General features: G+C 36.6%; 1 protein-coding gene across 6 annotated transcripts in view; it reads right to left on the bottom strand.

Moving 5' to 3' along the window:
- The window catches only part of KCNT2 (potassium sodium-activated channel subfamily T member 2), a 125,636-nt gene that overhangs the window by 17,803 nt on the left and 94,590 nt on the right, over positions 1-13,243 (bottom strand). For 4 of the 6 annotated variants that reach the window (XR_007627749.1, XM_050306983.1, XM_050306980.1 and 1 more), the window contains exons 22-25: positions 11,958-12,029; positions 9,903-10,037; positions 5,032-5,143; positions 640-741 (exon numbers count right to left, since the gene is read on the bottom strand). Coding sequence is in view for 5 of the 6 variants with exons in the window: in XM_050306983.1 (XP_050162940.1) it covers positions 640-741; positions 5,032-5,143; positions 9,903-10,037; positions 11,958-12,029 (421 nt within the window). In the remaining variant the exon portion in view is untranslated. The remainder of the gene's footprint in view (positions 1-639; positions 742-5,031; positions 5,144-9,902; positions 10,038-11,957; positions 12,030-13,243) is intronic. The other 2 variants (XM_050306982.1, XM_050306984.1) reach the window with 1 other exon arrangement.

The following is a 13,243-nucleotide window of genomic DNA, read 5'->3' as shown; positions in this document are numbered from 1 at the left end:
GCTATCTCTAGGTACAAAGTAGGCAGCTGCTTTAGGTGGGAAGATTACATGGGCCGTAGTGGTCTTGCTGCTTATTCTGTGTACCTTGATCCTTGAAGGCAAGTGCTGCTTGGTCAGCCTGATGTATCAGGGTGATACTTTAAAATAATTGATCCTCTGGAGGTTTAGTCAGCACAAGTAAGAGGACGGGCCACAGTGACGTAATTTAGGCCTTTATGAGCAAATGTAGATGACTGATAAATTACACATTAAAGTAATTCTGTTGATTTTTTTGTTTTGTTTTGTTAGAGACATTGCTTTGTGGGAATGGGCACTTTCTGTTGCAGAGTACAAGCGTTATTAGTCTGTATAATCTGTAATTTATGTAGGCCTTATCAAAACTGTTTGGCTGTGGAGAGGTTCATAAACAGTATTATACTCTTTAACAACAGATTTTGTGCAAGGACAGGGTGATTTTGGGACTGATAACTGAACTAATACCATCGTGTAGAACATGCTCTATTATCTTTTGCCTTTGGTAGTTTCTGGTATAGACACACACTTAAATGGATCATATGTAGGAAAATAGGTTATCTAACAATTAAGTACAATAGAATAGGTGGTAATATTTGCTTTAAGTCACATTATTGTTCACATTACCTGATAAAGCAGTGTATCCAACATACTGATGCTGAAAACCCTGCCAGCAGCAAAGGGCAATCGAAACATAAATGCCAGATTAGATCCCTTCTCCCGCTCTTTCTGTTAAGGAATTAAAAAAATAGAAAACACTTTAATGTTGGTTTTGGTAGAACTGTAATAAAAAATATGAAATTGATATTACCTTGAAAGAGATCAAAAGTGTAAAATCCCTTTACTCTTAATATAGTTGCTTTCTACAAGTATGCAGCATCTTTGTCCAGTCTGTACAGTTTTTCAGGTTGAAAGATTTTTATTATTGTATATATTGTTTCAGTCATCACATTTCAAGTTGCGTGGGCATATTCTACCAAATCAATTTAAAAAGGACAGAAGAATAGAATACCGTGGATGCAGAAGCCAGGAATGTGCCAGAATGTCCCAGCAGTTTTATTCCACAATAAGTGTGATGCCCAGCATCTCCTTTACTGACACTTTTTGGAATTAATGAGGAAGAGGATATAACTACTTAAAGGATATAACTACTTAAAGAACATCATAGATTATTTCTAGGAATGTAAATAAAAGATCATGGCATGAGTGTGTTCTGTAGAACTTCATATATATATGGCATTTTAAGACACAGCTATTAGTAGATGGAGATCTTTACTTAATCCTCAGTCTTCCTGTGTTTGTGTCTTTGCTCCAGTGATGAAGTGTAGAATTTTTACTGCTTTCTTTCTGAGTAATAACAGGTGTACTCTTGTGCTTTTAGAACTTGTTAGCATGTGCTTCCTCTATTTAATTTAAAGTTAATTAATTATTTCCTTTAGGGTTTGCATATTGTCAGAATATCTACACAGAAGCTTAAGTCCATATGCTTTTCAGTTTATTTCCGTCTTTTCTACCTCCTTTTATATTTATGCCAAATCTTTCTTATGGTTCCTTGTTGTGCTTTTATATTTTTACTATTCTACATAAATACCTATTCCTTTATAACAGTAAATTCTGTCACACCAATTACAAAATGCCAGCCCCAAACTGATGTGAAACGCTGTTTTAGGCCACTCTGTCAGTGGATGAAAGAGATCTAGGGCCCATCTCTGATACAGGCAGCAATATGGGAGTGGCCATGAGAGGCTGTAACTGTTGTGTAGCAACAAAGCAAAGTTTGCTCCAGTGAATATGCAAGAAGTGGGGGGCACTGCTGGTCATTCAGGAACATACAAAGATGACAGAGGTTGTGGCTTCTTACAGTGCACTTGGTTTTGGTTCTATCCCAAATTTTTGGCAAGAATAGATTAATTTCCTGGTTTTGATCCGGAGCAATTTTCTAAAACCCTGTTAGTTCAGCAGCCAAATGTGTGTGCTAATTGTTTGTAAAGTTTTAGAATTGTAGCTGATGTAAATCACTAGAGATCCATGTAAAATAAGATACCAATTAAGAGGTACCAATCTGTTTCTATAAACCACGTCATTATTGATTGCTATTACTTAATGTTAATTCAAAACTGCTTAATACGTGGACAATATTAAAAACAGAAAATGGAGAGGGCATGCTCTGTCCTTAACTGAAGGTTAAAAAAGCAGCCTGGCTTTTTGTATATCACTGCAAATATACTGGGCCATCCCAGATAGATTTCTGCTCACCTAACATCTATATAGGCTTATCCCTATGGAAGATACAAAATGACAGTATTGGTTTGATTAGAAGGTATAGGAGCTTGTACTTATTCAAAATGATGACTTGAAAGTTTAGAATTTTTATCCTTCAGTTAACATCTACAATATTTACTAGGGAAAAAAAAATCATAGAAAACTAAAGTGGGAATCTTATCCCAAGCATTATAAACCTTTCTTTCAAGAAAGAGGGAGTAATTACCTCACTTGTTTTCTTTTCTAAGACAAATGGAGAACATAGATTTTAATAGATATTAATTAAATAATTTTAATTTTTAGACCAGAAATGTTTTGGTTTTCTTTTTCTCTGTTGTAAAAGGGCTGCTGCTTTCTCATATGTCAGTGCTCAGTTTACTGTCAGATTTATTTATCTCGAAAATTAGAAAAGTTGCAGCTGCAACAGCAGATGGACAACTGATTTGTGTATCTTTCTTCTGCAGCCCACTGGGTTGAAAAGCCAATTTTGCAAATGTGTTTCAGTGCTACCTCAAGGCAACTTTCCTGACGTTTTCAATCTTTCTGAAAATGAGGCGCTTAATGCAAAAATAACAAGCAGCTATACGTTTCACTGCATTAGATAATTTTTACTGTAGATTTTAATTGCCTTTCATTTTGCATGAGGGAGTTCTGAAACATCAAATGAACTACAGCACCACCTGTGAAGTTCTTCCTGCAAATGTTAAGATGAAATGACAGGGAAATACCAACAGCAGGCAACTGCAACAACAAAGAAGAAAATGTTCTTTAAGATAATTTATCTACCTCTATTTCAGCAGAGCATAATTTGGATAGGAAGTTCATTACCTGTTCAGCTTCCAGCCTATTTTCACAATTTTAGACTTGCACAATAAATTAATAAATATAGGGAAGAATTTAAAATATTTTTAATTATTTCCAGAACCTCTGCTGGAAAAAATAGAGGAGCCTATGTAAAGCAAAAAAAAGAACTGAGATAAATATCCTGTTTTCACTGCATTGACATAGACAGGCTACAGCCCACAGAGTATTCCAGAAGCAACTGGAATTAATTGAGAGAATATGTTAAAAAAAATAATTAAAAAGACCCAGCAGGTCATTTTACACCAAGGAATAGAGTTAGGCTGGAACACAGTCTTGAAGGCACCATCCAGGTGTTGGCACTTGTTGACCCGAATAAACTGGCAGTGCATGATTCCATCCAGTTTCAGCTTATCCTTCCTGAATTTACTATTGAGGGAGGGAGTGCTAAAATTGAGGAGCCACAGGTGCAAACTTTAATGTATAGTGGGAGTGGCATAATCCAAATAAAGCTGTGCCTCCTGCTGCAAACGGCTCCTCTCTTTGCTTAATAACTTTGATCTGCCTTCCTCACAATTCTCCATGTTATGTGCTTGTCAGAACCACCACCTAAATAAGATTGAGCCTTGGTGCTATTACAGGCAAAGGTCAACAAATCACAAAAGATCACCCAGATATTTACATCTTATGGCCGATATGTAAGCATGTCAGTCAACTGAGTAAAGATTTACTTCTTGTACTTATCCCATCTACACAGGCTGAATTTTTGCAGAATTTGATGCCTCTATAAGAAACTGGATTGTGAAGGTAAGTTTCTAGAAGAGGCTCTTTTCCATTAAGTGGAAATTAACTCTATTAATATTATACAATAAATAGTGAGCCATATGAAATGCCCAGAATCTAGGAAATTTATTTTACAGCTAGGAAATGGAAATTATATATTAATTCTGTATAATTGTAATGATTTTGGCACGAATTCAAATTTGCCAAGATATGTAAGACATCTGAGGTGCAGAGATTGGGAGGCTACATGAGAGAACCTAGCAGTAATATAGACAGATAGATAGCAAGCAAGGGGAAAAAGAGATGACTGGAGTGAAAGCTTTCTGTCTAAAAAGACTGTCACGGTGCTATTATTTGTCTTACTCTCATAAATTTAGAAAATGGCCTGAGAGATCATGAACATGATACTGCAAGTTTTGTGCAGTGCAAAGGGGGGTAGGTCAGATCACCAATGAAGATCTGGGGAAAAGAGGATTGTCCTTGAGTTTACCGACTTAAACAGACACAGTATTACTTCAAATGCTCCATAGTGTACTGAACAAGCATATTAAGTTTAACTTATCTCCCTATAGCCTCCCTGTTCCACAGCTCAAAAATGCCATTGTATGCATGTCAGTGCATAAAATATGAATGTTTTATATAGCAATTAAGTGTTGCCACTATCCTTACTGTCACTAGGACTGCCCTTTGACAGAGAACAATTGCTGTTCTCAAACTGTCACAGCAGCACTAAATATCTCATACAGATACTTGGAAATGCATACAGAAGATAAAGTTTTAGCACCTTTAAAGTGAAGTGGAATAAAAAAAATATGATAAAAGCCACATGTTTTAAGTGTTTAGTTAATTAAAAGATGTTTCATGTTAATTGCCTTTATCAGCCTCTTGGAAAACCTTATTAGCTCTAAATATTCAATTATCCAAAAATAATCAGTTTTCTTTGAGACTGGTTGGTTGATTAATATTATGTTGTAAAGTGATGGAAATCAAATCACCTTTCATTCTTAAATAAGGGTAGAGTTTTGAAAAAATCATCTTTTACAGTAGCTCTCTACAACCATAAAATCCTTTCACTGTTTCCACTTGTTTTGAAATTATTGTTACAAAATCAGAAAAAGTAGTAAAATTATAACATTCAGACTGGGGAGTAGGAGTGGAGGCAAATCTCCTTACCTTTTCTAATTTGGATAGAGCAAGAGAATAGCAGTCTTTGGCTCTGAACTGCATGAATCTCATGTTGGCTGGGTGAGTTAATTCTGTGATAATGCTTAGGCTTGAGAACAACCTGTACGTTAAAAGAATGTAACATAACAGTTATACCTCTAATTATAACAATTCACAAATGTAAACCTATACAAAATGCTACAGCTTGTGCTCATGTCCATGTTTTTAATGGAGTCTCTGAAACCTCGGGTGGGTTGTGGCACAGTGAAATGCTGGTACAACAGCAGAGGAAACTACGAAACACTCTGTTGTAGAATTCATAAAGAAACACATTCAAGACATACATTCAAACATTTAAATGCTAGAAAGAAACCACTTAATTTAATTGCCAGATGTTTTATTTAATGATTTCTAAAATGACACAAATCTGTATGAAACAACAAGAAATTCAAGGTTATATAGCATTCACTTAGTGCCTGGTTGCATGCAAACTGCTGCTTGTTTACAAACTCTTTCCATTTGATTTCTTGAGTTATTTATGCTATGACATACAAACTGTACTACAAACTGACCTACTTCCCCTGTGCTCAGCACTGGTGAGGCCACACCTCGAGTACTGTGTCCAGTTCCGGGCCCCTCAGTTCAGGAAGGATATTGAGGGGCTGGAGCAGCTCCAGAGAAGAGCAACGAGGCTGGTGAAGGAACTGGAGCACAAGTCCTATGAGGAGAGGCTGAGGGAGCTGGGGTTGGTTGATCTGGAGAAGAGGAGGCTCAGGGGAGACCTCATCACTCCCTACAGCTACCTGACAGGAGGTTGTAGCCAGGTGGGGGTCGGTCTCTTCTCCCAGGCAATCAGCAGCAGGACAAGAGAACAGAGGCTTAAGCTCTGTCAGGGGAGGTTTAGGTTGGATATTAGGAAGAAATTTTTTACAGAGAGAGTGATCAGACATTGGAATGGGTTGCCCAGGGAAGTGGTGGATTCTCCATCCCTGGAGGTTTTTAAGATGAGACTGGATGTGGCATCAGTGCCAGGGTCTGGTGACCACGGTGGGGTTGGATCAAGGGTTGGACTTGATGATCCTGGAGGTCTTTTCCAACCCGGCTGGTTCTGTGATTCTGTGAAATGTTAAATGTGATCATATAAGGCAAAATGGACTTGGCAAACTGGGTAAGAATGTGGATCACTTAACAATGACCATTTATGTGCATTGTTGTTGGAAGGGCATTTCAGTAATTTCTGTACCTTTGTACTGTTATGTCCTACTAAAGATTTAGTAGTTAGAGATGGAACCTATATGCATAGATTAAAGAGATAATAACCAAACCCTTGAGATGCAACTGTGATACATCTTCACTTGTATGCTGTGTGTTATAAAAACTTGCCGGTGCTCATGAAAGTATCACACTTGTAGGTATGAACTTGGGCTTACTAAGTAGCTTAACAAATGTGTTCAAGTTCTGAGGAAAGAGAATAATTTTCCTCTGCATTGATTCTGTACCATGTAGTATTGAATTACTGAAGCTTCTGCTGCCTGGATGTTTTCTTCTATTGCTGTATTAAAGGTCACGCATTCATATTTAAAAGCTAACAATAACATTCAGAACTAAGAGTAACAGGAAATTAAAAGCTGATCTAATGATAAAATATACACAACTTCCAGGGGAAAAAAATGCAAGTTGCTAGGTTTCCATTAAAGATGGGTGCAGTTTATCACCAAGATACGAAAACTGATTTATTTTAGGAAATCAGTTTCAAAACTGGTTTTGGTAGAATTCATATTTTACTTGCGAGTGCCTTCTAGCTGAATTAGGGGAAATTACTCTCCAGGTAGTCTGGGACAGACTGCCTCTTGCCCTGGGTGCAAGGCACACTGCCTGCAAGCTTTCAACACTGGAGCAAGCTACTTCTGTACAAAGATCCCTCTCTTCTACCCCATTCTAGTAAGAAAGGACTGGATGGGTTAGAGAATGCCCTCATCAGCCTGATGGAAGACACGGGTTGCTGTTGAACTGGTATTTGAAAATCAGACAAGCAAGAGATACATTTAGTTCTTTCCTGAACCAAAATGGTAAACCAAGAAAATAATGTAATGCCATCATAACACCTCATTTAGTTTATTTCTAAATTGGTGCTGACAGCTAGATACCAGCCAAACTATTGACTTGTTAGGTGTACAGCAGTCAAAAGCTTCTTGCAGGATTTCAAACAGAGCCTTCAAGACATTAGCTACTAAAACTTTAAAGCAGGGCCTCCCAAACACCACCATTTAAAGCTTTTAATTACTAGAGCAGGAGTAGATATAAATAGTCCTTCTAGTACAGACCTACTGCCTGAGGAAACCCAGCTTTTCTGAGGTGGACTCATAAGTGTCTCAACTCAATGGTTGGCTTTTCATTTTAAAAAGTGAAAAGCATCTTAAGACATAGCCCAAGACTATTAATTTCTTCTTTAATTTTTAAACTATGATAACTTGTTCTTTCCCATCCAAAGGATTAAAGATTTCCTTTCTTAGTCAGTGTGCCCATTTGAGTCACACTTCTTTACTACTTTTAGCTGTACTTAAGTCAGGTAAGCTAGCACTGTCACAGTTTTAATTGCTATGGAACAGCTTCTAGCCTTAAAGGTGTTCATAACCCTGTCCTTATGAAGAATACATCTGTCTTCTGAGGCAGGGGGGGCAGGGCACACTCTTCTGGCAAAGCAGGATTATGATTTGTGTAAATCAAGCAGTAATGTCAGAACAGGTGTATGAGAACTACCAGCCTAGGCCAAACAGTACTGCAGCACATTCACATCACTGTTTCAGGCCTGAGTAAATCACATCAGTGAGGGTTACATTAGCCTGTGTCCTCTGAATGATTTCACTTGGTGAGAATTGAGTCTTCACTGTGATGTCTTTGAGAACAGCATACATTAAATCCAGTGGTTTAAAATCCTTCTTTAACTCTACAGTTTGTGTTAAGTACTGTTAATCTCCTCCATGTTCAGTCTCTTCTTCATTAGTTTTTTATGTTATTATCTATTATTAAGTAATGAAAAAGCTTTAAATATATTTTTAAAATTCATTTACAGAACTATATACCTTGGTGCAATGAATGTAGTTTATTCTGTAGAACAGGTAAATGTCACTGCCTTATGCCTCTTCTCAAAGCTTACTTATTTCTACACTTTCACATAATATAAAAATGCAGTGTAATTATTGTACGTGTTCTAGGGACAAAAATAGAAAAAAATATATACAATACACTATTTATGAACGTTTACAGAGTTTTATGAGACGGTGTTGATAAGCCTTAAACCAGGTTATTTATTATGGTTTATTTTGACTGTGAATAGTACCATGCAGTCTGATACTGAACCAGATATGTGGCTTGTACATGAGTTAAAGCTGCCATCTAGTTGCAAGCATTGTGCAAGACAACTGAAGGAGTATTATAGTAAGATCTAGCTGGATACTTATGATATGTAGTTTGCTACTACAATATTTTACAAAGTAGAACACAACTACAGGAAAATCCAACTGGTGCCTTGCAAGTTTTATTTTTGATTCGACTAAGTTTTCTGTGTTATATTTGGGGAAAAATGCATTTCTGAAAAAACTATGTACATGGAAAACCTCAGTGAGATACCCTCGCACAGCAGGTTAAGAGCAGACCTGAATGATGCACAGATTAAGTCTGATTATAGTTTCAAACCCAAATTTAGTCAGTGTGATTATTAAACACACACCTGGGCTAGTGTCGGGTACCAATTCAAAAACCCAAAGACACAAAAAGACAGAACTAAAGTTACTTGTGCAACAGATTTTTCTTCTTTTGAGCCCGTGCAGAAATGTTAACAATTTCTAACTGCATTCTCACAGAGCTGCATTTACGAAAAAAAGCTCAATTGAAATACTTTTATTTTAATGAGCTCGGTTTTCTAAGACACTGACAGATTCAAAAGACTTTTACTATGCACCTCTCTCTAATTTTATTTGGAAGGCTTGTCAGAGAAAAGATGTAATTGCAATAAAAGCAATACTGAATGATACTCAATCCCCTAGGGAAAGACTTATTTTTTTTTCCAGTTTTTATTAGAATGAATACTTGGAAATGCTAAACCCCAAATCAGGGAAGCATTTCATAGTTGACTGGGTAGTGTGAGTTTTTTGGGGGGGGGATTTTTTTTGGTGTTTTTGTTAAGCAAATAATACTTTTCACAGTTCAGAGAGTCATTTTCGCATCTTTTCACACTTTTTGAACCAAGATATTTAACGCAAAGGCTTGAATGAGATGTTCTCAAAGGAACAAGAACAGGGTTTAGCTTTTCATCATGGCCTCCCCAGCTTCTTTACTAGACTGATCATTTTATTCCTTCATGGCCCTTAGCATATTGTTGCCATATGTATTGCATATGTGTTGCATATATGCACCTTAAAACCTAATTTTTGTTCAAAACTAAAGATTCAAAATGTGAACACTTACTACTAACTTCATAATGATGCATTGCTTACCTCGTAGCATTAGAGGGATCTACTTTTCATACTGGCTGCAGGATTATTGTGAAAGTCTGGTGCACTGAGGAAAAATGGCTTTTCTCAACTACCTTTTGCCCTAAGTCTTCAAGAGTAGCTTTCTTTGCCTTCCTGTAAACCTGACAGTTAGCTTTTAAAACGATCATCTGTTTTTGGGATGCAAAGAATTTAATCTCAGATTTCAGGAGAATACCTCAGGATTCTTAGTGTATTGCTAAACAAGGTGGGGAAAAGTCCGTCCATGTAAGAAACAAATTCATTTAACGGAAAACTTGAGCAGAAGAGAAAAGAATAATATCTTGGCACAAAAGGCATCAAGTATTTCACAGTAATGAGGATGTAAAGGTCGCAAAAATGCCTTACCTGAAGAGCGTTTGAACATTTACAATAGTCTTGGCATCTGCCATGTAGTCTTCTTCAGCACTCATTGTACTTTCTTTGTCCACCACCACCATATTAGCTGCAAAGGTGACCCCACATCTTAATAAGTCATCTAGGCTTTTATGAGGAGAAAGAGGGGGAAAAAGAAACAAGCAACTTAAATATGGAACGCTTAAAAGATTAGCGATGGTTGGCATTTGCAGATCAGCTCAGTTCCCTTCATTTCCCTGTACATAACATAACTTCTAATATAATCTATATTAAGTAAAACATCTCAATTACTTAACTGAATACAGAATCTACTTTAGTAGATTGTTACAGTCCCTCTCTTTTTGCTAAATTATATATTTTTATTTTTTTTAAATAAGCCTTTAATGGTTACTGTGGAAGACAATATGCTGCAACAACTTGCTCCATTGCAATTACTTTTGACAATAAAATGACCCAAATAAATGCTCTGGGTTGCTCTTTCCCACAGTTTTATTTCAGTTTCAGAATGTTGCTAAAAGTTCTACCAGGGCATTTAATACATTCATCTTTTAGGTTAACCTATGAGTTGGAGTGTTCTCATGATGCTTTTAGGAGCGGTTGGGGATCAGTAAAACTTTACACACTGCTGGACGATGTTTCTCTGAAGCCCAACCTTAGACCACACTCACAGACAGCTGAGTTATGGTTCTCATCATGCCTTGTAGCTTTGTCTCCAAAACGAAGCCTGTTTCAGCTGTTTTAACAATGATATTTTCCACAGACCCCAAGCACTTTTTGGCAAGCTTAGAATGGACTTTTCTGTAATAATAAAGACTCCAGGAACCTAGCAAAATTTAAGTAAGTAAAATAAGAGAGGGTGAATTTAAGAGTTCTCAAGGGAAAATGGAAAACTAGATTTCTGCATTATTCCATTTACTGACAAGGTGGAGCTGTTTTGACATCATAATTGCTTCTTATGAGGTAATCTTACAATATTAACTAAGTCTTAATTGTCCTTCTTTTCTTTTCTGAATTGTCCAATTTTTCTTTTCAGTGATGATCTTCTTAGGTTCCTAAATTTATGTAACACATTGTAAACTACGTTTTAAAATTTAAGTAAGGAAAACTACAAATATGTGGTACATTTTAACATCTTGTTTTGGAAGAATATCTATATAATTATTTTTGAAACTGTGCAATATCACTGATGGCTGACTACAAGAAAAAAAAGGCTGATTTTATGTGATCTATACTAACAATTTTAGTGGACAAGTAGAACTCTGAACTTTTTCTGAGTAATTTGTATTTGTCCTTTTCAGACTTTCAGTTGATCCTTGAAAATAGCAGCATATACTGAAATTTCAATGCCAAGTTTATAGAAAAACTGGATTCTATTAATTCAAGAGAACAAGTAAGTTTTTTGATCTTTCCAAGGGAAATTAATATTATGGGCTTGTGGCCCCAATTCGGTATTAGCTGTGTAGGGAAGCAAACAGTTTTTTAAATTTACACTCTACACACAGGCATTTACTAAAATACTCATGAGCCCTTGCTCTTCTCCTGTTTCTGCCTGATTTTTACATTAAATCAATGTTGCTAAACCCATATGTAAACATATTAGCAGGGGTGAAGACAGAAATGTAGGAGTAAGTGATATTTTAAGTGATGGAAAATGAAAACTGTTGGACACGTTCAAGAGTGTTTACATTCTGTAGCTATCTTTATAAAACCCGAGTCAATGAATTCAAACAATTTATAACTCAGTAGTGAATAACACTGGAATCAGAGCTATAATCTGTTCATTTAAAGAGACATATTAATGCACTTAAATAAGTTTTAATCTTACATTTTTGAAGATATTAACTTGTGGTCCCTGTCACCCTTTTCACTAATGATATCCTTTATAAATCAGAAATTTGAAACCCCAAATTACAGCACACAGACACAAACCATGCATGCAAAAAGAGCGTGTTCAACTACAACACAGACTGAAACATGCAATCACGATACACACAACAAACCACTGAGAACTACAATGTTAAGTTTTCTAACAGTTATTTCACCTACTTGTCGATAGAGCCCACCATGTAGTAAACCATTGGAAACCAACAGATTGCATCCAGAAAATGCATATCTGGCCTAAGCAGCAGATGGGATTACAAAATGAAACACAGTATCACAACACCAGCATCTCTTCTAAAATATTTCAATCAACTGGTAGCTTTTTAAAAAAACATGACTTAAAACTTTGACATTATACTATCACTTTAGCAGGAGAAAGGTTTGTAGATAGCTATGAATTAACAGTTTGCTGTGATCATAAAGAAGGATCAGAATTAACACACATATTAATAAATCCATCTCTAAAATCAGCAATTTTATGGCACAGTACAATTCCAAGTGTAAGAATGAATGACTGATGTCAAAGACACACCATCAAGTTACACTCCAATGCATGTCTTAGGAGTACTTAAAACAAGCAGCAATAATTCTTAATTAAAATGTGAACTGGAAATCAAATCATCATTTGGGTTTTGTGACACCTACTCCATTCAAGCCAGTGAGACCATATTAGATGAAACTTTATTTTTAAAATGGAGTGTGAAAACTAAGAATCTATATTGTATTGCGTGGTTTCTTTAATCATAACTCTTACTGTGTTTCCTCTTACAATACCAAGAAACATTGGAAATCTTAGAATGCATATGATATATAGGTATCAGAATGAGAACACTGTAATAAATTGCCTTGATAAGCAGAGAAAATAGGAAATAATGACAAGGCATAGATATGTTCATTGAAGATGCCTGAATTCCCAAGTCCAATGAATTAAATTACAAAATTCCAATTGACTTGAGTGGCAGCCTGAGCTCTGCCTCGTGCACGCTTCCTTTCAGAGGAGTCACTGCGTGGAGAGACACAACACTAAGGGTATTGGTTTAATTAGTAAGCATAACTTTTACTTTATGCTAATCAAAAGTTGTTTTAGCCATAAAATGTGCCACGACAGCATTAAAATGTGTAAACTCGGGCGCTCTGCTGGCAAAAAGCGCTAGAGGGCATCGTGCGCTCACGGCTTCAGCCTGGCATTGCAAACGAGGCGATCCAGCCTCATTTAGGCGTCTGCCAGCCTGTGTAACTCACTGTATGCCACAGGATGTACGTAAACCCTTTGTTTTGCAAACACAGGTGACTGAAGGGCTGCCTGAGGGAAAGTGGGACACTTCGCAGCAGGTCTTCGTAGAAAAAAGAAATCCCTTAAACTGGAACATATCTGTGCGAAGGGGGACGTCCCAGCCCTGGAATCACAACCTACAAGACATTTTTTGCTTCTGTCCTTTCCTAGAGTCAAA

Source organism: Myiozetetes cayanensis, unplaced genomic scaffold, assembly GCF_022539395.1.
Source record: "Myiozetetes cayanensis isolate MyiCay16 unplaced genomic scaffold, myiCay2020 scf12, whole genome shotgun sequence".
Classification (NCBI taxonomy): domain Eukaryota; kingdom Metazoa; phylum Chordata; class Aves; order Passeriformes; family Tyrannidae; genus Myiozetetes; species Myiozetetes cayanensis.
This window is presented reverse-complemented; position numbering and strand designations above follow the sequence as displayed.